The 27944-nt window shown below is 31.9% G+C and overlaps 2 protein-coding genes and 3 non-coding genes across 5 annotated transcripts; 2 read left to right on the top strand and 3 right to left on the bottom strand.

Annotated features, from left to right (window-relative positions):
- Positions 1–6650: 6650 nt before the first annotated feature.
- On the bottom strand, positions 6651–7082 carry BZIP4 (basic leucine-zipper 4). Its single transcript, XM_090313137.1, has one exon. It carries the CDS (start codon positions 7080–7082, stop codon positions 6651–6653), a length of 432 nt encoding a protein of 143 aa, XP_090169263.1.
- Positions 7083–7087: 5 nt separating this feature from the next.
- Positions 7088–9684, bottom strand: LOC120076344 (uncharacterized). Its single transcript, XR_016529348.1, has 3 exons — positions 9553–9684; positions 9424–9482; positions 7088–7223 (listed from the first exon to the last, which is right to left on the bottom strand). It is a non-coding gene; the product is annotated as an uncharacterized LOC120076344 (transcript).
- Positions 9685–10079: 395 nt separating this feature from the next.
- On the bottom strand, positions 10080–18097 carry CW7. Its single transcript, XM_039030152.2, has 12 exons — positions 17852–18097; positions 17241–17430; positions 17054–17128; positions 16545–16651; positions 15881–15941; positions 15507–15566; positions 15348–15422; positions 14463–14615; positions 13697–13751; positions 12769–12891; positions 12104–12330; positions 10080–10581 (listed from the first exon to the last, which is right to left on the bottom strand). Exons 1-12 carry the CDS (start codon positions 17881–17883, stop codon positions 10558–10560), a joined length of 1182 nt encoding a protein of 393 aa, XP_038886080.1. The 5' UTR covers positions 17884–18097; the 3' UTR covers positions 10080–10557.
- A 56-nt stretch (positions 18098–18153) lies between these two features.
- Positions 18154–18225, top strand: TRNAD-GUC (transfer RNA aspartic acid (anticodon GUC)). The gene has a single exon. It is a non-coding gene; the product is annotated as a tRNA-Asp (tRNA).
- A 57-nt stretch (positions 18226–18282) lies between these two features.
- On the top strand, positions 18283–18354 carry TRNAD-GUC (transfer RNA aspartic acid (anticodon GUC)). The gene has a single exon. It is a non-coding gene; the product is annotated as a tRNA-Asp (tRNA).
- Positions 18355–27944: the final 9590 nt, after the last annotated feature.

Below are 27944 nucleotides of genomic sequence, written 5' to 3'. Positions count from 1 at the left end.
TTAATTTCAAAGTGGTTTTTTGTTTTTAGAAACAAATCTTACCTTTCCTTTAAATAGCTGTTAGTTTTGGAAAGAAAGAGAAAGAGCAATAATTTTGAAGTTGTTTTAACCATGGGGAGCAACCAGCACGACGATTAACATTGAGGTCGCGCTATAATTACTTTTAGGGTAGTGATTCTTCCATGACGTAACAACTTTTCAACTTCTGTATCTAAAACAACTTCAAAAATATTGTTTAATGCAAGTTTGGTTGAGAAAACATACTTTTAAATGTGGAGCACAAAATTTTAGACTAAATTATAGAAAATACTAAAAAACCTCGCCATTTATTTAAAACTTACTCTTATTATATATAAATTTTTTACCTTTCACATATGTTTCAAAATCATCTTTGGAGTGGAAATCTACAAGAATGTTGGGCAAATATAAAGACTTACATGATATGATCATGATTTGTAACAATGTGACAATCTTCGAGTTCTAATTTATGTGTCACTGATATACCATTTTTTATTACGATTTTCATACAACATTACATAAGGTTCTACTTTAAATATAGTATTGAAACATTTATGAAAGTTCAATAGTAATATTACAATTTTCGAAAATAATAGAAATCATTTGTTAAACAAATGAACAAATTTCAAGGATATTTCTTTTAATTTGACCTAACTTTTAATACATAAAAAATCATATATATTTCAAAATGTCAATAAATAGTATAAAATTGCTCTCTTAGAACTTAGAAAAACAAACACCACCAATGAAATACTAAGCATAAAATCCCATGCATTAGATTATTATTTTCAAGAATCAAGCATATGATGAGAATCAATGCCACTTTAAGGTATTTAATATTTTATACTCATCATAATACTTACAAAAATATAAACTCTCAAAATCAAAACTTCCTTAAAAAAATAACAGAAAGAATACAATGCATTTTCAAACTCAAAAAAGAGAGAGTAGTTGCAACGACTTTGATACATTCCATCTGACAAATATAACCATCAAAATTTGAACCATATTTCCCAATATATACAAAAAAAATTTCCCCTTAACGTAAAGTGATTCAATTAAGCTTTAATCAAATTTCAAATAAATCACAAAAAAAAAAAAGAAAGAAAGAAAAGCAACCAATCAGCGAGTGATACGTAGACCACTACGTGGCATAAATTGTGAGGTTGAACTGCTTTGGTCAACCGCGAACACGTGGCTGAGCTCTTCCTAGCCTTCTTTTTATCCGGCCTTTTTGGCTTTTGATTACCGGTTCAATAGCTCCAATCTGGACCGTCCACGTGGACCTTGAAAAAGGGGGTTGGGAGACGGCAGCCCCCGCTCTTTGAATTATGGAGATTACTTTCTCATAACTTCTTTTGTTAACTTTAATTAATTAAATTAGCTTTTCTTTTTTTGGTGTGATGGATCAATTATAAAAGCTACCAATCATAATCCCATACATGTTTATATATCTATATATAAATCAATGTGACATTGCTTATAAATCTACTATATTGTGCTTTGTGCACATGTATTGTTCAAAGGGTAATGTATCAATTTCAATGACAATATATATCCTCTCTAAATTAAAGTCTAGATTGAGAAAAAAGGGAGAGCAAGATTTTGTAATCTTTATTTTACATTCTTTAAAAAAAAAAAAAAAAACCCCAACAATTTTAGATTTGGTGTATCATGAATGTAGCCGTTTTGTGGATTATTAATTTGTTTTCTTGAATTTATTTTTATTTTTACTTAAAATTTTATTTAAAGTGGTTTTCTTTAGGTGAAAATACAATATAATAATATATGTGATTATGTGGAGTTTGTTTAGTATTTTTTTTCTATTGAATTCGTTGTAGGAGGACAAGTATATTTTCATAATTTTGTTATAAAGGTATGCACACGTGAATTATTATCGATAATAAAAGAATATATATCACTCCCTTCTTTTAGATTTTAGAAGGATTTTCAAAAATAGAAAAATAAAAAAAATTATTTACACAAAATAGCAAAATTTAATATTCTTTAATAAAGACCGATGAAATCTATCATTAATATTATGTGATAGATGTTGATAGAAGTGTATTAGTATTTCTCACTCTTTTTTTTTGCTATTTCTATAAATAGTATAACATTTTTTTTTTGTAATGGTGAAAATTTTCCCATGTATTTTTTTTTTGTCATAGTTTCATTCTTTTTTTTCTTCTTTTTCCAATAAAAGTAAATTAGGATAAGGAAAAAATAAGAATTTTCTTTTAGATGTTCCCCTTGATTAACTTCTTCACGATTAAATCTAGCTTTATCCTAAATTGTTTTGATTGGATTTGTTGCTAATTACTTAATGTATTAAGAAAATTGTACCTCTCATTGAACAACTTTTTTCTAATTATTATTAATTATAAATATTAATTGTATGTTGTGGTAAGGCGCCATGTAGATACTTACGACACTATATCTTGATGATGTGTCCACTATGTTATCTTAAAAAATTCAAGTAAAAAAAGATGAATAAATAGAAAATTTTCCTTAATTATAAACAAAAAAGAAGAAAAAGGGAAAAAAAAGAAAAAAGAAAAAAGAAAAACGAAAAATCTCCTTTGAAAGTAATTTTGTTACATATATAAAAAAGGCAAACAGAAAGGGAAAATTTCTTTTATTGAAGGACCACATCGACTCCTTTGCTCAAGTCACAAGTGGAAAAACCATTCCCTTCACCGAAAGAGACACGAAGTTCTTTCACTTCAATTGTTTTTATTTTATTATTCTTTTTTTTTCTTTAATTTTTTCTATTGATTTATATTAAAACATAGTGAGAGGAAAATTATTGTAAGACCCACATTATGTTATACTTGAGTGTCCATTTGGAATCATATAAACATCCTACACATAAATTATTTAAGTCCGTCTGATCATCATTTTGTTTTTGGTTTTTTAAATTTAACCTATTTTTTCTCTATTTTTTAATTTGTATCTTTATTAAGTATAATGATTAGATTCTTAATCAAATTCGAAAAACATAAACAAATTTTTAAAAACTACGTTTTTTTAGTTTTCAAATTTTGACTTAGCTTTTTAAACTATTGATAAAAGGCAGGTAAGAAATGAAGAAATTTGAAGGTGAAAGTAATTTCAATAGACTTAATTTCAAAAACAAAAACAAAAAATCAAATGGTTACCAAATAGGACATTAATTTTAATAAAATTAAATACAATTGAAAGTTCAAAAAGTATCGAGATGGTACAAAAATAAAGTTCGTTGGGTTTGAAATAAAAAAAAAATGCTAGTAAATTTTTAAACTTTCAATTTTGTATTTTATTGATACTTCAATTTTAAAAAGTCTATTAAACTTATAAACGTTAATTTTATATATAGTAAGCCATCTACCAATTTAACATTTAAAAAATCAACAAAACTATTAGACATAAAAGTAAGAGTTAGTGCACTTTTTAAATACTTTTTTAAAGTTTAAAGACATAATAGACATCTTTAAAAGATCATAGACTAAATTTGTAATTATATATATATATATATATTTATTGAGATTGCCTTTCAAATAATTAATTATTTATTATTTTTTTTACAATAAATTAGAGTAGGAGAATTTGAACGTTCAACCTCAAAGACATGAGTACGCATAAATTATCTATATGGTAAGCTTACTATTTTGGCTCTCAAACTATGTTCCGGTTGTTAGAATATAAATAAGTTTCAAGTACAAATATTAAAACAATATTTTAAAGGAAATTTTTCACGAATAAAAAAATATAAAATTATTTACAAAAATAGTAAAAAAATAATATTGATAGATAATGATAGACTTCTATCAAGTATTTATCAGTGAGAGACTTCTATCAATTTCTATTATTGATAAACATTAAAACGGATAGATTCTATTAAGAAAGATTAAAATTTTGTTCTTTTGTATAAATAATTTTCTTTTATTTTTCATTTTTTTGAAAATCCCCTATTTTAAATAAGTCTCAAGTACCAAAACTAAAATAATATTTAAAAAAATGTCTCAGGTATGAAAACTAAAATAATATTTTAGCTTTAAATATATAACAACTATAATTATAACGTTGCTTAAAAGTTTATAAGAAAAGGTGTTGAAATAATATATTTAATATCTTAATTCCCTGACATGTATTTTCCCATAGACGTCTCACGTCTTTGTTTATTTTAATTATACCTTTTTTTTTTTTAATTCCCTAAATATAAATTTAAGTTCACGTATAATAACATACTATATTATTTTTATCTTTCATTTTTAGACTTTTTTTTTTTTTAATCTTTCGTTTTTAGAAATTATTTGTCTAACTCAATCTCCTGGTTCCTAATTTTCTTATTTCACTTTTAAAAATGATACGTAAACAATATATTTTTTTGTATTATTTTAAATGCATAAATAAGAATCGATTTGTCATCCTTTCATCCATTTATTGATTGACCCAAAATTTTAAATCAATGTATTATGATAAATTTTAATTATACCAACTCTTTAACAACCTATATTTTATATAGGAAATTTCATTCTCTCCACAAAACATTCATTAATATAATTTTAATTTCTTATTTTGTAGAGTCTCATCATCTTCGTAAATTTTTACTCTAATTCCAAATTTCTAATAAGCAAATATGACTTCAATATTTAGTTATAGTATAAAGTCTATAACCAATAGATAAAAAGAGTGACTTATCCAGAAAAAATTGGGCCTCACTACTAAAATAATATCAATTCCATAAATTATTATAGACCTTCAACAAATCAATTTAACTTTTTATCTCAAATGTTCTTAAATAACTTTTTTAAATACAAAAAAGATAGAAGGATTGAAAAACAAATTTTTCGATCGCTAACGCAATCATATATTATTTAAATTATCTTGAATTTGAGGTGAACCTAAATATTTGGAAGAAGTGCAAAAGGACTGGCACCAAACAAACAAGTTGGCATTATTTTAAGTTAAAATAGGGTTCAGTTAATTGATGTCAGGTTATTAACATAAAAAGGTTGGGTTGTATTTAATTATTAAAAAGAAAAGTGGTCAAAATAGAATTATATTTAAGATGCATTTTGCTGGGAAGGGGCATGGGTTTCAGTGATTCACCCAAACAGTCAGTCATGTGCACGCATCGCCCAAAAGATACCCCCTCCCACATTACAACATTTCAAAATCCCTTCCTTTTTCTTTTTATAATTATTCTACTAAAATATTATGGTTTCTGATAATATTTAAAATGCAAAAGCTTCTCCTTGGTTAAGAACGTCATTGTATATGCTATGTCCAAGATTTAAAAGGTTGAGGTTCTCAATTTTATAAAAATATGGATAAAACGTCGACGTCGATAGATGTTTTTCTAAAAAAAATTATAACAAGTTTTAGAAAAATATTCAAATAAACTATTTAAATTAATAAATGAGTAATTTATACTTTTTTAACTAGTTAAAATATTTGTTGAATGTTGTCCAAAGGTTCAAAATCCAAAGGGAGTTGAGAAGAGGCATACACGTCTAAAAAGGAAAAAGTTGGAGCCTCGGAGATTGGGCTGATCAACCAAGTCAATAAATATATAGTAATCAAGAAATAACTGAGTTGCGTTCGGACTGAAACCTTGTAATCTCGAGTCGAAAATAACCCTGACATCACTCGAGTTATAAATAACCGCAAACGGTTATCAAAGGTAGGACATTATAAATAGTTCCCATTTGATTACCTTCAACAGGAGTAAGTAATTTTCAAATGAGAGTCTTTTTATATTATATTCACATTATTGATATCTAATGGGTGAAGGTAAATTTATAATACCTAGAAGACCCAATAAGTAGAAATCAATTATTAATTAAGGAGGAAATAACATTGTATGGATTTGAATACATGACCAGTTAAACCACCTGCTCTTATACCATCTTAAATCATTTGACCCAATTACTTGAACTAATATATAGGTGAAGACAAATTTACTATCATATCATCTTAACCATATAAATATTTGGATAAAGTTAATTTTATCTAAACTTTTTCAATTTATAAAATAATAGAGGTAGAATTTTTGTACTGCATTAATGTAAAAGTTGATACTTGAACTTCTAACCTCATAAATGACTTTGTCAAGCCCATGTTAGCAATAAAACAAAAAATCAAACCTCTAACAAATATGTGTGTACACATATATAAATAAATATTACTCGAAAGTCAAGAATTCAAGTTCTACCTATCTTTATACAACTCCTTCAATCACAAGGAAAAATATGTAAACAAAAGGAAACAAAAATTTACTCATGGGTGAAACTCGAGATGCAGAATTATATTAGTTTTAAAAAAGCAAACTTTTCATGCAAAAAAGGAAAATGTTCATATATACCAATTTCCCTCTCCAAAGAAGTCTCGCGAGATCAAAATAAAATCGAACAGAAAATACTTTAAAGCTCTTTTCGACGAAGCCGACTTTATTAAAAGAAAGAGAGAGAAGAAGCAAAAAAAAAAAAAAAAAAAAACCCTCAATATTTTCTTCACTTCCAATTATAATACAGGACGTTTTGGGCTGTAGTAATTTTTTTTCCTTTTTCAATTATTAAACTCAGTACTATGCAAGTTTTTTTTTTTTCTCCTTTTTTTCCTTTTTACTTTTACGTAAACTTCTTTGAAGACTATTGCATGACGGCCAAGATCCGGCAAAGATCCGAAAGTCTGGCCCGAAGACCCACGGACTCCATCCACAACCAATCATTTTCTCTCAGAACCATATGGCGATGGTTCAAAACCCGGCCAAGCCGGTCCTTCAATTCCCGGTTCTGGACCATCAACCGGTTCACCTCATTAGTTAGATCTTCCAAATGCCTCTTCTTCCTCCACCTTGACCGCCGGGCCGACTCCCGGTTTGATATCATCCGCCTCAGCTTCCTCTCGTCGTCATTGGTTCGCATCGAACCCTGCGAATCGGAACCGGGACTCGGGGGCCCATCATTGGCTAGAAAGAGTGACAAAAGCTCTTCGATTTCAGTGGCAGTGAACTCATGATCATTCTCTAGTACCTCACACTGAAACCCAACTCCATCTTCCGCCATATTCAGCATTGCCATATGTAAAATGAAACAAAACTGAAAGAGAGAGAGAGAGAGCAAAGGGGATGAAGGAAGAGGAAGTGTTGGGTATTTATGGAAGAAATGGGAGAGACACATGGGGCCCAATAAGACATGAAACCTTGGAGGAGTGAGGTAAACCTGACCAAGAAAAAAACAACTTTAATTGTAAAATAGCACGTGATTTGTTTTCATGAAGAAAAATGTATGTTAATTTTGTGATTGCTTTTGGATTTCTTTTAAAATATACTTCTCTCCTTTTCTAAACCATATATATTTATCATAATATTTTCTTCCATGAGTGATTTTCTGCTTTGGCTTAGTATTTTTTATGAATATCTACTTCAGAAGCAAAAATATTTTTAAAAATTATTACAGACGTGAAGAATAAAGTATTAAATTCCCGACCCTATATTTTAGAAATTAACCATCTTAAATGGAGGGAGCTTAAAATAGTCTTCAAAACAAAATTAGAAAGGCGCTTTTAAGCAGAACATCTGGCAAACAACAGAAAGATTGCTAATACTCTACTACTCTACTACTATTCATTTTTAGCCATGTCATTAGCACTTCAAGTTGAGCAAAACAAAGACCCACATAATAAAAGAGATGGTAATGTGGCAAAATATGAAAAAGAGTCATAGAATTTTCTTCTTGCTACATTAGTAGCAGTAGTCTTCTCAGAAAATAAGAAAAAGAAAAAAGAAAAAAGAAAAACTCTAAATTCTCTCTTTTATGGGAGCTGTGCAGCGGTGGCAAGGTGCTGGACCAGAAATGTTGCTTTTAACTTTTAGATTTTGGTAAGAGATAGAGGGAGAGAGAAGAAAGTAGAGAGGGAATATGAGATTATGGTTTAACTTAATCATGAAGAGTCGAGCAAAAAACGACACGGCGGAATGGAGATGTCATGAAGCTTAAAAAAGTTTTTAAGGGGATATGGTATGGTATTGTATCATGTATGGTTGAGCCCATGACTTTTGCAACAAAGTGTAAACCAACCGCTGAACAGTTGGATGAGAATGAATAAAAAATTAGCCTAAAAAAGGAAAGACAGAACCCAAAGCTATCAGCATGGTTTTGGGAAAACTAGGGAAAGTTGTTCTTATTTGTCTTTTTTTCTTCTTTTTTTTTTTTAAAAAAAAAAAAACTGATTTTTCACCCTTATCTCTCATTATACAATACCGAAAAGCTCGTCAAAAATTTGTCTTGAGGAATTATAGCCTCATCTGAAGGTCGGTAACCTACTTATTTGGTTCCTACAGTGTGGAGACCAAGGTGTATTTTGCCTATAAATTCAAAGGCTGGGAGGGTATATATGGAGAATGTAATACATGAACTTTTATTTCTAATTCTCATTTTTCCTTAAATAAGTATAATTTTGGAACCACTATCCATAATGCATGACGACCAATTATATGTGACTAAAGTAATCTTCAGATTATAAGTTCATTTTTCGGGTGCATCATTTTCTAATCTAAGTAGGAAATACTAAACACCGTAACAAAGAGGAAGAAAGGATGAGTAGAAAATAGTAAACATGATAATAAAGTGAGATTTAAAATAGTAATACAGTAGTTAATTGTATGTTATAATAGTTAAAAACATCAACGATTATAATGGGAAAACCAAACATGTACTCCACCAACTTCAAGTTGTTGCCCCAAATAGCTTTTAGTCTGAATTCGAGTTTGTAATGTGTTACATTATGCCACTAAAAAACTTTAAAGTCAGAATCCATATAACAACATAAGTATAGTTTAACTGGTTCAAATATATCTTGGACAAAGAGATAAAGTAGGTCAAATTTCCCAAACCAGTATGTTAAATGAAAAAAAAAAAGAAAAAAGACGAAAAAAAGAAGTTGTTTAGTCCACATCATTTATATTTTTTGTTTTGTTAATTCATAATTTGTAGAAGTTAGAGTTAGGTGCATAAACCTAACTTTATAAACCTATTATGTAAAATTTTTGGTATTTTTTTTACTTGACAGACAATCAGACAAAACCACATACGAAACAGACTACAGTTTATAGCCCTAAAGCACATATATCTAACCTATGAGCTAAATATCAACTAAAAAGTGTGTTTCTTTAACCCTATTTATTCAATCAACGAGGGCAGCTTTTTTGACCCAACTCTGAAAAGCACCGTCGGAGTTTCACTGGATCCGGCACCTCGCCCATAGTTCTAAACATGGCATGCACAAATATCAAATCTCAAGCAGAGAAGATTCCATTATAAATTTACAGAAAATTCCTACCGTTGTCTTTCCTAATTAACAATTAGTTTTTAGCCTTTAGCATAAGAAGGGGGGTGCATAAGAGGGGGGGTCCAGGTTTACCGATAATGGAGGCTAACATGCAAGTTCTGCACCTCTCCCCCTAAATTAAACTTTTTTACCTGTACGAAGTGAAGAAAGTTAACATGGTATTACAACTTAGAAGCCAGTGTTTTACCCTGCATTCTTTACCTTAATTAAGTAGGCACCTTGCCGCCAGGAACTTGAGATGTCGTCAGTTGCCTGCTTTGCAAGTTGCTTTTGTAAAACCAACTGTAACACTGCCACAATTTGCTTACTTTTAACGCGTATCTCAATGCAAAATACAATTTTGTTATTGCACAAATATTTCCAATCTAGATGCGCCAGAAAAGTGGGCAATCTACTAAATAAAGCGCTGTTCATACTTGGAATCTATGAATAACTTTTTTTGAGCATAGATTGCTCCTGTTTTAGAGGCTCAAGCCAGAACAATAAAGTTAGGACCTTCGACCATACGGCAACCCAAGCCTCCGCGTTGATTAAAACTCTAAAAACTTATTAACCAAGTATGTTGATCTTGCTCACACTTTGGCCATAATATTAGAAATGTATGAAAATGGACTCAAGTTCCAAGAGGAGAAAGAGTGGATTAAATTTTAAAAGTAGTTGAGACTTCAAAACCGGAAAGCAAGCACGTGGTAAGTCTAAAAATCTAGCGATTAAAAAAAAACAGGAAATAGAAAACATTTTACATACAAGATCATAGTTGTCCAGCCCCCCATCGGTAAAAGAAATACATACAAATTACAGAATAACTCTAATGGAGAAGCAATGCGAAGTGCTTTCCATCCATAAGTTGAACATCATATCGGCACAAGAACAACCAAATGCAAAAGACAGCTTGGTTTAAATTACCCACCGCGAATTGGACTCTCTCACCTCCTATTGCCTTTTACTAAAAAGAAAAAGAAATTGCCCCTGCTTCTAAGTAGGTGGTTATGAGTTAAATTCCAGATCTCTTCAGCAAGATTTCCTCAATATTACCAGACACAAAACTATGCAAATAAAAAAAACTAACCACCCAAATACAATTAAAATTTACAAATGGATCTTTCATGTTGTGTGCGTACAAGGAATACCTCCTCCCTGAAACTTTGGTGCCTTCAAGTGTGAGTTCCACTTCTGTTAATATCTCAGTGATGGAAACCATGATGCTCACAAGTTCACTGGCGGACTTCCCTGGTCGATGGCTTTAAATGTTAGTGATCATTATTATGAGAATGCCTAATCCCATAACCAAAAATACTGGGAGTAAATAAAAAATTAAAAAATTAAAAAAAAAAAAAAGAAATCAGTTACCCGAAAACTAGGATTTATTTTAGTAAAGAAATCATTTATTTAGTATTAAAACCAATTATGTTGATCCTCAACTTCTTCCCTTGCACATTTTTTTTGCTTAATCAGTACCGAACATGCTAATAACTTGATAAACTATTTTTTTTTTCATGGCATCAAAGCTCCTAAATTGTAAATAAATTATGGGGAAAATTTTAGTTTCTTATTTCAAAACTTCCAAAATATTAATGAAATTGCTGTTTTTATTACTTTTTCAAGGGGGAAAAATCTCCCTCTAACAAATATTTTTTTGTTCCTTTAATAATCATGGGGGGGGGGGGATTCAAAGAATAAAAATAGATAATACCAGACAAAAAAATCAAAATACTAATCTCAATCCCAATTCTGATATCCATAAACCACCTCCCAGGATCAAATGCTCTCTTTTTACCAACTACATTTTTGTTTGTTATTCTATATAAAAATTAAAAAAAAAAAAAAAAAAAAAAAAACAGAGAGAGAGAGAGAAATATATTAGGAGATATTTTATTTATTTAACTTGGGTTGTAATTTAAGTTTACAAATCATAGGTTGTGTATATTGGCATATTATGCTTAATGAGAGATTAAGAAAACAGTTTTCCTGGAAAAATAAGAGACTAGAAAGAAGAAACATAAATATTACCAGACCAATCCTAAATAATCAATACCAATCTCATTCCCAATTCTGATATCCATAAACCACCACCCAAGATCAAAGCCTCTCTTATTACCAAATATGTTTTTGTTTATTATTCCAAAAAGAAAAGGGAAGGAAAGTGAGAAGTAAGACAAGAAAGAAGAAACCTAAATATTAGCAGACCAGACCAATCCTAAAAGATCAATGCCTATCTCAATCTCAATTCGGAGATCCATAAACCACCTCCGAAGATCAAAACCTTATAATCGGAAAGCCATAAACCACCTCCGAAGATCAAAACCTTATAATTGGAAAGCCATCACTTTAAGCACCAACCACTAATTTCAATGGTCTCAACTTATCTTAAGTGAAAGCTATGTAAAGGTGCTCATTATGCGAGGAAAGAAAATTTGTGTGCATGGCCACATCCTGAAGGCACCCAGTCGGAAGTCCTGATCATATGTTGAAGTTTAAGAATTTGTTGGTGGTGTGGCTAGTCAATTGACAACGTACATCCTAGAATCAGCTTGATTATACTACCAAAAAAATACGGAATAGTGCTGCATCTTTAACCTAAAGAGCTTTGACGAAGTCCTATGGCATGAAGTCATTCAAGAAATTTCACAAAGTTCTGTTACCATACGGCATACGGCATATTACAGTATTACCGTGAGGGAAGTTGGCAGAATTGTATGAATATGGTGAAATATGCATAGTGCTAAGTTACAATGATTAGTTATTATCTAACCTTGAACAAAAGATCATTTGCGATGTATTCCCATGGCAATGAAATGGACATCAAACAACACTTGAGAGGTATCATCTCGTCATCAGAACTACTGCTACTAGCAGCTGCATAAGCTTGTTTTGCAGCCACAGTTGCTACCGATGCTGCTTTTCTAACGATGGTTCCAATCCCAAATCCCGTCTTTGATACCACAGGCGAAAAGGGCCCCGAATCCTGTAGGCTTTGATCTGATATTATAATACAAACACATAAGACAACAAATGATTACCGGACATCCTGTGTCCATTTAACCAAAAAAGGCACAAAACTAATTAGGCAAATGAAATTAACTCTCGCACATACAAAAGAGAGTGTCATAATATCATTCACCCAATAATATAACTTAAAACTACAATAAATTTTCAGATATTCAGAGGCTCATTCCCTCACTTATTTACCTCAAAACTGATACTATGAATGTTATAATAGTAATAATTTAGCACTTGCCAGTAAGATATGCTTCCTACAAGGATAACTTTTGGGGGACCATTTGGTTACTACCAGAAGATGCCAAGATATTCATCTTTAATTGCTATTGGGAAGGGAAAAAAAGTCTGCTATTACTCAAGTAGAAGAATAAAAAAAGGCCTTGATAACATCGAGAAAGAGACTATTTCCTTAGCAACCTGCAACACCCGAAACGGCAACTTCAACTTCCCCACGTCCTCCAGGGCCCTTCATGTAAATTTTGTCTGTTTTGCCAGAAGCATGACCAAGAGAAAGAAGGCTGCCAAATCTAGACTTGCCAGCTGTTAATCAGTGGAAGACAGGAGAAAGAGAGTGAGAAACCTAATCTATTACCACCGTCCCTCTGATAATAATAAACATCGGACAAATAAATTATAAAAAGATATTCTGTAAGACGCAAACCATACTCATTGACTGGAGTATACTACTATTGAACAATGATCCATCCAGACCAACAGGAAAAAAAATCACGACAATATATATATATATATATATATATATATATTTTGCACATGTGAATGATTTATCAATTGATACAGCAAAGTCATCTTGAAAGGGATGGCAAGCCATGCATTTATCCACCAAGGGTCAGAAATTTCTCTTATCCAATACTAATTATAAACAATTCAGCAGAAATGTCATACAAATGAAGTTTACCTTAAGATGATAACACAACAAGATGGAAAAATGGAAAGGAAAAATCTCATCACAGCATTCTTTCAATTTCTAAGGGCAAAAGAACATCTAGAAAAGTCCTCTAGTTGTTTCTATTAATGGGATATGTCCATCAAAGTGGTTGGATAGAAGAGTTGCAAATAGATTGTATAAAGGAACTTCAAATTTGATTAATTAAAGGAAAAAATATTAAGTGGTAGGCTAGTTCAATCTCTGGAATTAGCCAAAAAGGTCTGTCCTATTCAAATTAAAGGACATAAAACATCCATTTTTAGTGCAGAGAAAACAATAAAAAGGCATTCACTACTTAATACTTATGTCACACATCCTATATCACTGAATAAGAATGGGAAACTCAGTGTGATATTTTATACCATATTGAAGAAAGAAAGATATTATAAAAATACATACCATCATATGCATCTCGAACCATTTGGTAGCTGACAAATCCAGAAAAAAGAGTAATCTGTAGCATTTAGAACAATGTGAATTGTTTGGAGGGTAGTCGTCTCTAACATGAATATTCATTATCCAATAATCATGAAGAAATCTCATGGTTTGCGTCAGTACTCATAATTCACAAAGTTCAAATCTTCTGCTTGCATAAAACATGCATTTACAGATCATTGAAAAGAAAGAAAGAAAAAAACAAATATAACATTGAATTCCAGGGGAAACTAAATTTAGAATATTTAATGAGAAGAAATCCATTTTCTGCAAGATGGGTTACTAATAATAAGTATTCCTCATCACCCATACAGTACATATAGTGTAGATTATAGCAGCCCCTTGAGAAGAAATAGCAAAAATAAAAATAAGGAGAGCTCTACTATCCTAATTATAAGAGGTAAAAAGTTACTGAAAATGGGAAGATAATTAAATTTCTTAAAGAGGGAAGAAGGAAGGCTTTCCTAGTACTAGTCCTATCAACTAATCCTACAGATTGTCCTTTATGGCTTTATCATATGCCTCTTGGTTTAAATTACAATTTCCCTAATGGGTTAGCTCAAGCAACATAAACCAGCATGAAGTAGAACAACATTAAAATTATTACATTAACATGGAAGTTTTATTTACAATTTACAAATGAGATACAGCAATGTTTGAACAATTCAGTAGCTCTTGACATCAAGTAAATAATAGTAGTTAGACTGCTGGAAAGTGAAGCAACCCAAACCTTGGAATTCTTCGTACTTTGAGAATCAGAATCCATACTTGATGCCGTAAGACTACTAGACTTGCAATTTTCTGCATTGTCCTTCCCGGGAAAAGCTGCACCATCATGTGCATTGAGAAGTACACAATAGCAATGGTCAGTCTCTGTCAAGACCTGAATAATAAGAACACTGAAAGTTCAACAAATCCAATTGTACCTTAAGTGTATCAATAGTATGACTGGCCCAAAGATTATGCACAATAATGTATGATAAAAAAATTTCCAACGGTTAACTTCCTATTCTGGTTCAATGATTTGGTGTGTGTTTACATTAAAGGGAACAAATGCATTATTCGGAAAATAATAAGATCTGTTTTCAAATATAGCAAAATGAGCCAACTTATTTGCAAATATTGATAGACAGTGACATTTTGCTATATTTAAAAATATTTCTAATAGTTTTGTCATTTAAAGAAATTATCCAAATAATAATAATAATAAAAATATATATGTGTGTGTGTGTATATTATATATATATATATATATACGTACGTACGTACGTAAACCACCACAGAGGGCCTACTTGTTAATAAGGGCCATTGTACATAATAAATGACTTAGTGAGAATAGGTTCAAGTCAGGTAATTTAAGATTATCCTACAAATTTCCTATGCAACCAAATGTAGTAGGGTCAAGGAAGTATCTTGTGAAATTAGTCAAATTGTGCACAATCTGACATTAACACTCATGGATATAAATTCTAGCACAGTTAAAACACAGTCAACAAATGCTTATTCATAGATCATGAAAGCTTAATTGTAACAACAAATCCTTACATATTTATTTTGTAAAACAAAAGGACAAACAAACAAACAAACTTGTGATGAGATCCATTAGGAACATTACCACTGCATCAAAAGTGGAGTCAAAGTCATCGACAGCAAAACAGATATCTGGATATGCAGGTGTTGTCTCCACTTCCTGAATATAATTTATGATAAAGTCAAATTGACATTGATGGTAGAGCATGCTAGAGAAAATCCTGCTGGACAGAAAATAATTTACCTTCTTAGAATCCAAATGAAAATTGACACGGCTAGGAGATGCATAAACAGTCTTAACAACCTTCAAAAAGCCCCAAACCAAACAGAAAAAATAAGTAATGATAAAAATAAAAATTCTCAGAGCAAGATTTGCATGAAACCACATTTGAATGACCGGAAAACCAAATAAGTTCTTGCAGCACTAATGTATGGTTTTCATCAAGGGATCATTATAGTCATAAAAAAGGGTGAAAACCCAAGTACTAAAATGTCATCATAGTACATAACTCCTGTATACTTACTATTATACCAACATTGAAAGTATGTCTCCTTCTGGAAATGAGTTCTAGACAAACATATAATCCTACAACTAAATAAGAGTGCACATGAAGATACCTTATATATAGGAGACAATGATGTAGTGTGTCCTGCTTGATGACTTCGAAGAACTAGATGACTGAAGGAATGAAATGAGAAGATGGATCAATAAACAGAAAACAAATCAATATTGATGAAGCTTCTTGGGAGAGGAAGAAGGAAATAAACCTCAATAACTATGTGATGCACCAATTAGTATTTAACTAAACAGATTCTATTCTGTGTTGGTTATTTCCACGTAGGATTTTAAAAGATAAAGTTACACTCTAAAAGAGTGAACTTTATAAAGTTTGCAGAAGAACATTAGTAAAAACATGAAACTGTTATTCATTACAAGAATATGCACGGCATCCCAACAAATTTATTCTAAACCAAAATTATTTGCTCCCATTCTTATAAGATGATATGACAAATAAAGATGACATTAGTGAAAGTCACAAAAGCATTTGACCAGGTAACAGAAAAAAAAGGTTGAATGCTGCAGAGAATTTTACCTGTCTGTTCATAATTAAATAATATAAGAATTGTGCATTAGTAGCATCCTGCTGAACATCTGATTAGCATGGTAGTAAAAAATAAAATGCCCACAATCATACAATTTAAACCTCTCATGACAAATGCAGGCTGTGTTTACAAAAACCAATCTATTAAGAAATGAAGAATGCAAATAGAAAGCCCATACCTGCAAATTGCCACAGTCACAGTAAATGATGTGTGAGCAATCAAGTTCAAATAAAATGAGCGCCTCCAATCCACATCTACTGAAGCACCTCCAACCAAATTATCCAACTAAATAACATAAAAATACAGCTTATTATTTTGATAGCCTTGAGGTATCATACCACAAATTACTGTGCTTTACTTGGTATAATATAAACACAGGCAAGTTAACTCCTGAAGACCTGCTGAGTCTGATTTATAGCTAGTAAATAGAACACATTTAACAATAGACAAACATATAGCATGAAAAGGAACAACTAAGGAAAACAAGGCACTCTCAATGTATTGTCATAAATAATACTTCATTTAGGTATGAGGTTAAGTTGTCCGTAACCGTACATATAAGATATTTACACGAGAAATACGCTGATCTAAACACCAATCACTACTTGAAAATGAGATAACATTGGCAAAGCTAAATAAATTTATTATACGCATAAAATATCACTGCCCAGAACGGAGGTTATGTACCTTAGATGCCCACCTGCGAACAAAATATGGCGAGGTGCTTCCATTATCATCATCATTGCCATATCCTTGAGATTTCTTTCAAAATATAAGTCAGAAAGTGTATTAGAACTTTGATACCGCACCAAGTGAATTAAACAAAGGCGTTGTGAGTGACCATGGAAGGCAGAAGACAATAGCAAAATTGTACCACTTTTCTAACAAAAAATACGAGATCGTCGTCTTGTCGCCCTCTTGATTCCTTACCACGAATAAAATACAAATCCATAATATCGTGCCAAAAACGAGGATCCATTTCTACATCTGACGCATCTTGCTCATCTACCTGAGTTTGTCCTATTAAGTTGGAGTGCTTCTTTACCATGTTCAACAATTCATATCTACAAATTAAACAATCAAATTCCAAAAAAAAAACACGGAAACCTCATTAATCCTGTATACTTGTGTTTTACTTCAACTTCAAGCAAAGGTTAAGCACTAATGGATGAAGCGAGCTAGTTGAAGTAGTTGAAACAGAACAATTGTCAATATATCCAATAACAATAACTTGTGCATCTAGTCATCGATCACGATTTATCACAACATCAAGCAGAAAATAACTAACCGCTGCCGTCTTTAAGAATGCAAATGTATGAAAATCAAGATGATCAGCTAGTTCCTTGAAAAGAACGGACTGAATGCAGCACGATTTAATGATAGGGAACCAGAATTTGAAGCCAAGAAACTGAATATAACAGTGGAGCAACTACGAATTGAGGCCATAAGTCCCTAGTCAAAGAGAAGGTAAGGGAAGAGTCGTACCTGCAAGGAGTTTCTCCTCCATCTCGGAGCATTTCTCCCGTGAGCTTCTTCTTTCTGAAGATGAAGATCAAGAATGAATAAACTAGAGAGAAGTCGTTTTGTGTAAATAAGCAAGCTCGAGTCGTGAATTCTGAGTTCTAAGAGAGTTTATACAGTAGAACGGGATGGTGATGAAATTAAGCCCCAGATGAATTCAATGACCAGGTGGCGCGATTTCTTTTCTGAGAAATGCGGTGCGTTGGAATCAGATGAAGCGACAAAAATTCATCATTACTTCAAAAACAAACCAATACACTAATAATGTCGTTGTAGTATAGTGGTGAGTATTCCCGCCTGTCACGCGGGTGACCCGGGTTCGATCCCCGGCAACGGCGATATTTATGCTTGTGATTTTTATAAATTAGTAAATAATATTTTCATTCATCCGTGAAGTCGTTGTAGTATAGTGGTGAGTATTCCCGCCTGTCACGCGGGCGACCCGGGTTCGATCCCCGGCAACGGCGATATACTTATGATTTTATAAATTATTAAAAAATAAATTGTAAATCATATTGTTTATTAATCCGCGAAGTCGTTGTAGTATAGTGGTCAGTATTCTCGCCTGTCGCGCGGGTGACTCGGGTTCGATCCTCGGCAACGACGATGTATTTGCTTTTAATGTGATTTTATAAATTATTATAAAATAAGTAAATCCTATTGCTTACTCATCCATGAAGTCGTAGTAGTACACTGGTGAGTAGACCCGCCTACTAATATATTGGCCATTGATTTTTTATCTTCTTATTTTTTAGCAATTGTGACTCAAGTATATATAAGTGTGATAGTTTTCAATTTTATCGATTTTAAGGTCAATTAAAAATCAAATCATACTTATCAATTTTACAAAGTAAAGATCTAAACTAATGTCTAATAAAGAATAAAATAATTGGATTGATTTTTATTTGAATCGATTTGGTTCTTGACTTTTTGTATTTTTTTTTCTTTTTTTTCATTTTTATTTTTATTACCACTTTTTTGAATTATCTTTTTTTTGCTAATTTAAAATTAAAATTAGGTCTATTTATTTTTTTTTTTTATACATATAAATTGAAGTTTGACATTTTTATTTTTTTTATTGGCACTTTTTTAAATACAAAACATACACGCTCCATAATAATTGGTTTTTCTTTAAATACTAAAAGAGTTTATTTTAAGTGCATATATATACCAATGGATCGGTTAGGTTTTGAATTGGTTTTTCTAATAAAAAACCAATCCAAACTAATACTTTTTTGTTTTCTCCAAATACAAATCAATATGTCCAATTTTATATTAAAAAACCAAACCAAACAATTGGATCGGTCCAAATTGATTTCGAAATTGGTTTGGTTTTTTATTATTCGACTTTTTGTTGCACTCCTACAAGTATATGTCCAAGATTAACCATTTTTTTAAATTGAATTATAAAAACAAAGGAAAATATCAACTTATATATTAAATTTAAGAGATTATATCAATTTAAATCTTGAATTAATAATGATATCAATTTAAATTAAAAAAATTGTAAGTATATGAGTTTAAATTCCCAATTATGTTCCATTTGAAAAAATCTCATTTGAAACTTATAATTATATTAATTAAACCTCTCAACTTTTGTAAATGAATCAGTTTAGACTCTAAGATAAAAATTTATTTTGGAAATTTACTTTAATCGTCCATTTTGCAAAATCGACATAAGTTTCACACCATATTGATAGAATCAAATCTATAGATCAATGTAAATGTAAATTGATATATTTAGGAAAGTTTGAGATTTAAATTATTACTTCATGATTTTATTTGATACTTCAATTTAAAAGTATAAATTAATATTTGCCTTAAATACAAATAGAATTCGACTCAACATATATCGGAGAAGTTATTAGTCCAAAAACTAATTTTCATTTTGCATTATTATGAACATCTCATCTTTCTATAGCTTCAATTCAAACCTAAATATAGAGCCACCGTTCTCACATTTAATACGCAGAGGATCTAAAGATGATAGGGACCGCCATTCTCCTTCAATTTATTTTTTATAATCTCGATATTTTCTTTATTTACAATATCAATTGATTAATATTATTATAGAAAATATGTAATGGATAGACATTTAGGAATAGGATATGACAGATGTGTCACACACTATTCCATTTTATATATATGACATTTTTTTAATTATCACGTGTATTTTTTTTCAGTCAAACACCCACTGTATCAAGAGACAACACGTCGACCATGCCTATGATACTGAGACCCACAACCGTCGGAAATAGCCCCTGAAACTGAAGCCAACACACTGAATTTAACCTCTACAGACCGAGACCCATACATGCAAAACAACTTAGTGAAACTAGAGATCCATGCGACTGATATAACCCGCTGATTATCGAGACAACCCACGCCACAAACCGGACAATGAACAACTACCCTCAACTGAGGAAATTGACGTCGTCGACCACCGATCGAAAAAACCCAGACCCATGGCTTTTCTCTTTCAAGGTTGCAAAACTTTCACTTTCTCTTTAAAAATGTGTATGTTATGGCTGCCAATTTCTTCTTCTTTTATCTCTCACGAAACAAATAAAGAGGACATTTGCAAGTACCAAGTATATCAAGTATATATCTAAGTGTATATCAATGGTGTATCAAAGGGTATCAAAGGTATCAAGTGAAACAAGTGTATATCAGTGGTATATCAAGTGAATCAAGTGTTACTCAATAGTGTATCAACTGTATATTAGCAGTGTATCATGTGTATCAGGTATATATTAAGGGGCGTTTGGAAAGCAGGATTGAAATGTTAAGCCTGGGAATGTTAAGCCTGAAGATTAGGCGGGGAGGTTTAGGTAGTCTGGGTTTAAGAAAATTGTGCATTTGGAGAGTAGATTTTTTAAGTTTGAGTTTAAGAAACCTGTGTTTGGAGTGAAGGCTTATGAAACTTGAGAATGAAGTGCAGATTTATAAATTTTGAGTTTGGAAAATACTTCTTATATTTATTTAGTGGTTAGATTTTAGATTATTTTAAACTTTTCATCTTAATTATTTTACTATATTTAAGCTTAAAATAAACTAAAAAATTTAGAAGAATGGTTTTTTCTTTAAAAAAAAATTGAAATAGAGATGTGACAAAATTTATAAATTTATTTAATTTATTGTTTTCATAATTTGATATTTTGATTTTACTAGATTTTGAGATAAAACTTTATAGACTTTTGTTGCTTTAATTAATTTGAAAATGATCAACTTTTTATCGTAACATACTAACATCAAATTGAAATAAACTAAAATTTTATTCTTAAATTCAATTATTGAATTATAATTTTTTTTATCAAATTACATTTCACGAATAAAAAATAATAAAATTTGTGTGACGTCAAAGAGTTTCAAGGTAATTTCAATTTGTTAATTTGAAATGTCATTGTTGGATATTAAAAAAAAATGGAATTGGATTTTTGGGATTAAACTATATATATATTTGGAGAAGTCAATTTTAATTTGTTTTATTATGGTTATTAGGGAGCTTTAGAAATATATCGATCGGGTTTCTCCTCCTAGTTGCCAGTCGTCGTCCTTGCCCTCACGTCGTTAAAGAGCCACGTCCGGCACCAAGCGTTTGATTGGTTCCGCATCTGGCAGCTTCAATCGACGGCTCCGGTCGTGCATGTCGCACCTCTGCCCGACGTTGTCTCCAACTGCATCACACGAGTCTGCCAACGACACATTCCTCTAGTCATGCGGCTCTCCGGCCGTCGTTCATCGCTGCGATTCATCAGCCATGCAGGTCCGTGCGTGGATCGTTGTGAAGTCGCCACTGCCATTTGTTCAGCATCTCCGTTCGCAGAATCTTGGATTTTTTGGGTGATATTTAAGGTTTATTTGGCTTTTCATGGGTTTTGAATGCCTGTTGCGTTGGTCTGATTTAAGTTATACCATGATGTGTTGATGTTCATATCGAGTTTCGAGGCATTTTTGGCATTGTTCAGCAGCTTTGATGGTTAAATCGAGACGTTGTCAGTGCACTTTGTGGGTAAGATTGTGATTTTTTTGGGTTATTGGAAATTATGTTTTTAACCCCTTGGAATTAAGTGTCACGCATAAGGTTGGGTTTATTTTTTGACAATTGGAAGTATTTGAGGGTCACTACATATTAGTAGTTGATTTAAGGATTTTTGGACAGGTTTTAGCCTTAAAATTTAAATTGATTTTGGTTCAAGTAGTGGTATTGGCCACAAGGTCCCTCAAAGAAAAGAGGGGAGATTAAATTATTTACACTAGATTTTGAGGTAAGCTACTTACTACAAGTTTACCCTCGAACCCTAGTTGGAGTTAAGTATGAAATTGCATTTTCTATGTTAGATTGAAATATTATGCCATGTCTGTTGGCCTATTGATGGAATTATGGAAGCCTATGTTTATGCCATGGAAATTTAGATATTCTATTATGGCGATGTTTGATTGATGGATTTTGAGACTTTTTTTTTTTTTAAACCTCTAAAGTATGATTTAAGACTATGACTGTATGCTTATGATTATGTTAGACTGATAGTGATTGTCAGCATTTTTATTGAGCTATGCACATCGCATGTTGTGAGCCTTCGGGTTCACACCTTATGTCTATGTTGTGGCTCTCCCTTGGTATCACCACTTATGCTTATGACCGTGTCCCTCCAAGGTCACTACCTATGAAAGCGTGTCTTCGGATTCGCCCTTTATGCTTATGCTTATGCCTATGTCTACGATGCGTAATGTGCACTTGGGTCCCGATAGAAAGGTTAACAGTTCACCTAGTGGGCCTAGTAGTAAGTCGCTTACTGAGTATATTTTGTACTCGTTATTTTCTTTCCATGTTTTTTCAGGTAAGAGTTAGGACCAGACGGCGAATGACAGGAAGAATCCATGATTCGACTGTTAGGACATGACATCGTTTCCGCATTAGTTCATCTCTTTAATTTGACATGATTTGGTTTAGGAGTCTAGTTTCTTTAAAACTCTTGGTTCTTTCATTTGTTCATTTGCTTAATTATTTATTTGATTGATTTAATCTAAATAAGAGACAAGGGTACCCCAAACAGTATTTTATGATTTTATTAGAGATTTCTTTATTGAAATAAAAGTTATGTTTTTTTTTTCTCTCTCTAAGAACTATATCATCAAATTATGCATGCGTGTAGTAGCGACTTGAAAGTATAGTAGAAAGTCAGGTTGTTACAGTTTTAGTTTTAGTTTTTATATGGCATGAAGCTACTACCAACATTTTAATCCTTTACGCTTAAAAAGTAGTTTTAAATCTTCGAGTTAGTTAAATTGACCCGGGAATAAAAAAGGAAAGTGTTAAATTAAATTAGGGCTTTCTATATATATAACCTAAATAAATAAATCTTATTACACAATTGTAGTCGAATGAGCATTTATTTTACACAAAAATATGGTCTAATTTACTTTCTTAGTTCTCAACATGTAAGAGTTTCTTGTGGTTTTAAACTTTCCAAAATAGTATTCTTTTTAGAACCTATACAAGTAAGAAAAATATCTCTAAAAATCTGAAAATTATTTCCCTCATAGATGAAAGCAAAAATCGACGAGAAGCTTTGAAAGAGAAAACGAGATATATTTGATATATATAGCACTATATATTTGAATTTTCTATAAATAAATCAATGTATATTTGATAAGGGCATGAACAATACAATTTGTATAATATATTGTCTTATATACCAAATAATATATTCGATTTCTATTTACATTTTCTTAGTATATTTGTAAACATGCCAAAAAAATATCATGGTATATACGATTTATATTTACATTTTCCATTATATTGCTGGTATATTCGACATATGCTTGAAGTCTCAATAGATAGGTTTATGGAGGTGGCGACCGGAGGTTGGCCCGTGATTCTTAGTAAATCAATCCAAAGAGGCTCTTAGTTCATTACAATGATTTAGAAAAAACAATTATTGGAGGTGGCGACCGGAGGTGGGCCTATGGCGGTCGCCGGAGGTGGCAGTCAGAGTTTGCCAATGGCAGTCGGGTGTAGGTGGTGTCCGAAAATTGGCTGAAAAACTTCCTATATTAAATTTAAAAAAAAAAAAAAAAAGTAACCCACTATTCAAACCCATGTGGAAAGAGTGTAAGAAGTCAAGGCTTTTTATATCCTTGCCCAAATAAGGATTGGGCATAGGATGCCTATCTCGTCCAAACGCAACCATTGAAACAAATACGCCCTAGTAGTGTATCAAGTGTATCAAGTATATATTCATAGTGTATCAAGTGTATATAACTAGTATATCAAGTGTATCACGTGGGTTGGACTTGTTTTTTGCCATTTTTATAAAAATAATTAGACTAGGCAATTGACCTAATTTTTAAAACTTATTTTTGCCAAATCTGCAAGAAAGGTCAATGCAAATAATAAAACATAGTAACACATATGAAATTATGTGTCCTAATAAAAATATGGAAATATGGATTTAGATTCCATTATAATTATTTCAATTGTGTAACATTAAAATGAAAGACATGACCAACTAAAAATGAATGATTATGGTATCTAAATTTTGAAAAGGTAACAACAGAATTTATGGATCACTGAAAATATGTTTCAAAACTTTCATGATTATGACAATCAAAAGTGCTTAAAATTTTTAACAAAGTTGAAAATACTAAAACTATTTTTCAGGGATTAGTAATTTAAGAACGTAACTCTTTTACCTCTTATGTATCGGAAGGGTTGAGTCTAGTGGGCCTCGAGCTAAATTGTTGAGAATTCTCTGCCATGGTAGAAATGAATCGGCTCACCTCCAAAGGTGTTTTATCAGCTAATGCACCTTCAGCCACCACATCGATATTGCTTTTGTTAGAAGGACGCAAACCTAAATAAAAGTATTGAATAAAATCATCGTCAGAAATTTGGTAAGGTGGGAAGTGATAGAAAAGTTAGCATGCGCAGCAGAAATGAGAATCAATTTTACTCTAATTGCCCAAAATAAACATGCAACCCTAAAAGAATTAAATAGGGTTATTTTGAAATAATACCTTTGAAGCTCCCAAAACTCGTCTATCTGCACCCAAACACGAACGGACCACCACTAGAGCTGACCTACTATTCTCTGGACTCAAAATCGAGTTGTGGGACCCGATGGATGAAGAACCCGAGAGAGAGAAAAAGAGATGGAAATAGTATAGTGAAATTGGGTTGGGTTTGGTTTTTTTTCAGCCCAATTTTAAAAACTAATTTTGTAAATTTTCAAAAAGTCTTTAATCCAAAAACACAAACCCATATTTATAGAAAAGGGTCATGCAAAATTGTATGAAAAAACTTCACAAAATCCCAACACCTAGAATCCACTATCTAAATGGGTTTAATGTCTCTACTATAAGCTAACATCAAGCCCATTATTTTGTTAGTGGAATTATCCAACAAAAGTTTGGATTTTCCCACTAACTTTAGTCAAAAGACAAAATAGTCATATGGTCAAAGTCAAACTTTGACCAAAAAGTCAACATTTTGACTTTTTATGATTTTTTCCGTGTTGACTAATTTTGATCTTCCAAGCATGAATGCACATTCATTTTCTCAAAATTCAAATCACGTTTGATTATAAGGTTGGTCAAAGTTTGACTTTTCAAAGTCAAAAGTCAACTCTTTAACTTTTCACATCTTTGACCATTTCCATTATTTTCGACCTTCCGAATATGAACGTATTCATATTCTTGATATTTAAATCACATTTAAATATTAAAGTTGTATCTCTAAACTAAAAAATCGACCACTATATCACATATACTTATCGGTTTCTCTCTCTTCACCTAATTCGAACAATTCGAATTATTTTATCTACTGTTCTAAGTTTATTCTATATGAGCTAGTAGGGGAACCTAATGGACCTATAGATCATGGGCTTCAACGATCCAAGATTAGCTGGCTAAACTCTTTAGACGAAGCTAATCAACATTCGTTAACTAACGGGTTATTCCATGATAGTCCCGTAGTTGCACTCCCCTCACTATAGATATATTTGTGTCCATTTGATATAACCATGATTAGTAAGGTAATCATTCAAAGGTTTTTCGTAATCTCAGCTGGGTCATAAAAACCGTTTAACCCCCTAGACTACATTTTATTCCTTAAGTTCCACTGATTCTCTAATGAACAACAGGTTTAAGGCCCAACCTATAAACCGAACCCCTCTCGGGCCAATGAGAGGGTGGGGCCTCTTGTTCAAGACCTGGATTCAGTACTAAAGGAAACAACCTATCTACTATCCCTATAACGGGTAAGATTGAATTTCGTCTTACACCCTATGTTCCCAACTATCCACCTGATCTTACCCCTGAAATGGAAGGCTTATTGGGCCAGCGATAATGAGCTGCCCTCACCTATACAGATCTAAGGATAATTCCGAGTGAACAGGAGTTCACAGTTAGCTTAGGATTAAGATTAAGTTACCTAGGTCATCAATCAACGAAATAGTCAGTTTTATACATTAAACGACATTTAGAACGTAAAAGTGACTATTTCATGGTTCAGTCTTATGTAAACTCTTGACATAGGATGCCCCCATTTTCATGTCTCCACATGAACGGTTTAGGATCACATTGTTTGTACTAACTATAAAATGGATCGCATCCATAATGTCCCCAGAATAAGGCGTCAAACCTTATTCATATACTATAGACCATTTTGACTATATATATTTGAACTTGATCCACATTTATGTCACTACATAAAGTTCAATATAGAATTTAAATTTACTAAAGATTTTCAATAACAACTTTATTGAACAAGAATATGATATTACAAACTACGAGTTTTAGGACATAAAATCCAATAGGAAGCTCGCACAAAGTTGAATGTAGCGTTCCTAATACTCGTATAAGGTTTATCCAACAAAATGCCTAATCCCATAAATTTCTTTCAAATCGAGTGGGCTCTAGAAGCTGGGAAGAATTTCTCCATAAACTTCTTTTTAAGACCATTCCAAGTAGTTATTGAACTGGTGGGCAAGTAGTACAACCAATCTTTAGCCACATCCTTTAAAGAAGAGGAAAAGACTCTAAGATTTAGTTGCTCTTGAGTAATTCTATGAGGATACATCTTATCGCATATTAGATGGAAATCCTTAATATGCTTGAGAGGATCTTCACCGGGGTTGCCCTTGAAGATAGGTAGTAAATGGATTAGCCTTAACTTTAGTTCAAAAAGGGCGGTAGTCTCCAAATAAACTATGTAAAGGGGTTGTTGGGTTAAATCCAGTTTGGCTAACTCCCTTAGGATCTTTCTCTTGCTTCTTCTCCCATCTCTCTTTTTTTTTCCCTCTGAATTTAAACTCTCTTAATCCTCTTCTTCTTCTTGTTTTTTTTTTTTCTTTTTACTATTCCTTCTCATAGAACTAATTTAATTCAAGCTCACTTTCTCCTTGTCTCTTTCACCACTTTTGTTGAAATCTCCGTTCTCTTATTTATTTCCTACAAAATAATGAAGTCTAGGACCTCGAAAAGAAACGATTAGAAAACAAGAGACACATGCACAAAAATTTCCATCCAAAATTGATTAAACAATTGCCAAGTTTTTCGACAACGGTACCAATTTGATCGACCTAAAAGTGCGTGTCATTATCACACTTCCAAGGACCAAATAAATTTGTAACTCCAATCTCATAACCTACAATAACACATAGTATAAATGGAAACAAAAGGGATCGTCCATAGAGAATTTAATGATGGTTTAACCGAATTTTGAATTTAAGCGGTAATCGGGCGGGGGTGTCCTATACAAAGAGTTTGTATAAGATCGGACCACGAGATGATTCGTCTCTATATATAACGCCGTTGATACTTGAGACTTACATTTTACCTAAACTACCATAGGTGACATGACCTTAATCCTGAGTGTTTTGGGAACTCTTGCCTTTGAGGGCAGTTCTTTGACCAGCATGGGTGAGAGTGGCCAGATTTCCAACTTTACAAGCCTACCTTTTTAGGGATTTGATTGATTGGGGAGCTGGGAACTCAGTTACACAAGATGGAATTCACTCCTTCCCCAAAGCAGGGGTAAATAGATAGATTGCTC

This window comes from Benincasa hispida, chromosome 4, assembly GCF_027475165.1.
Source record: "Benincasa hispida cultivar pf3 chromosome 4, pf3_genome.v1.1, whole genome shotgun sequence".
NCBI classification, from domain to species: domain Eukaryota; kingdom Viridiplantae; phylum Streptophyta; class Magnoliopsida; order Cucurbitales; family Cucurbitaceae; genus Benincasa; species Benincasa hispida.
This window is presented reverse-complemented; position numbering and strand designations above follow the sequence as displayed.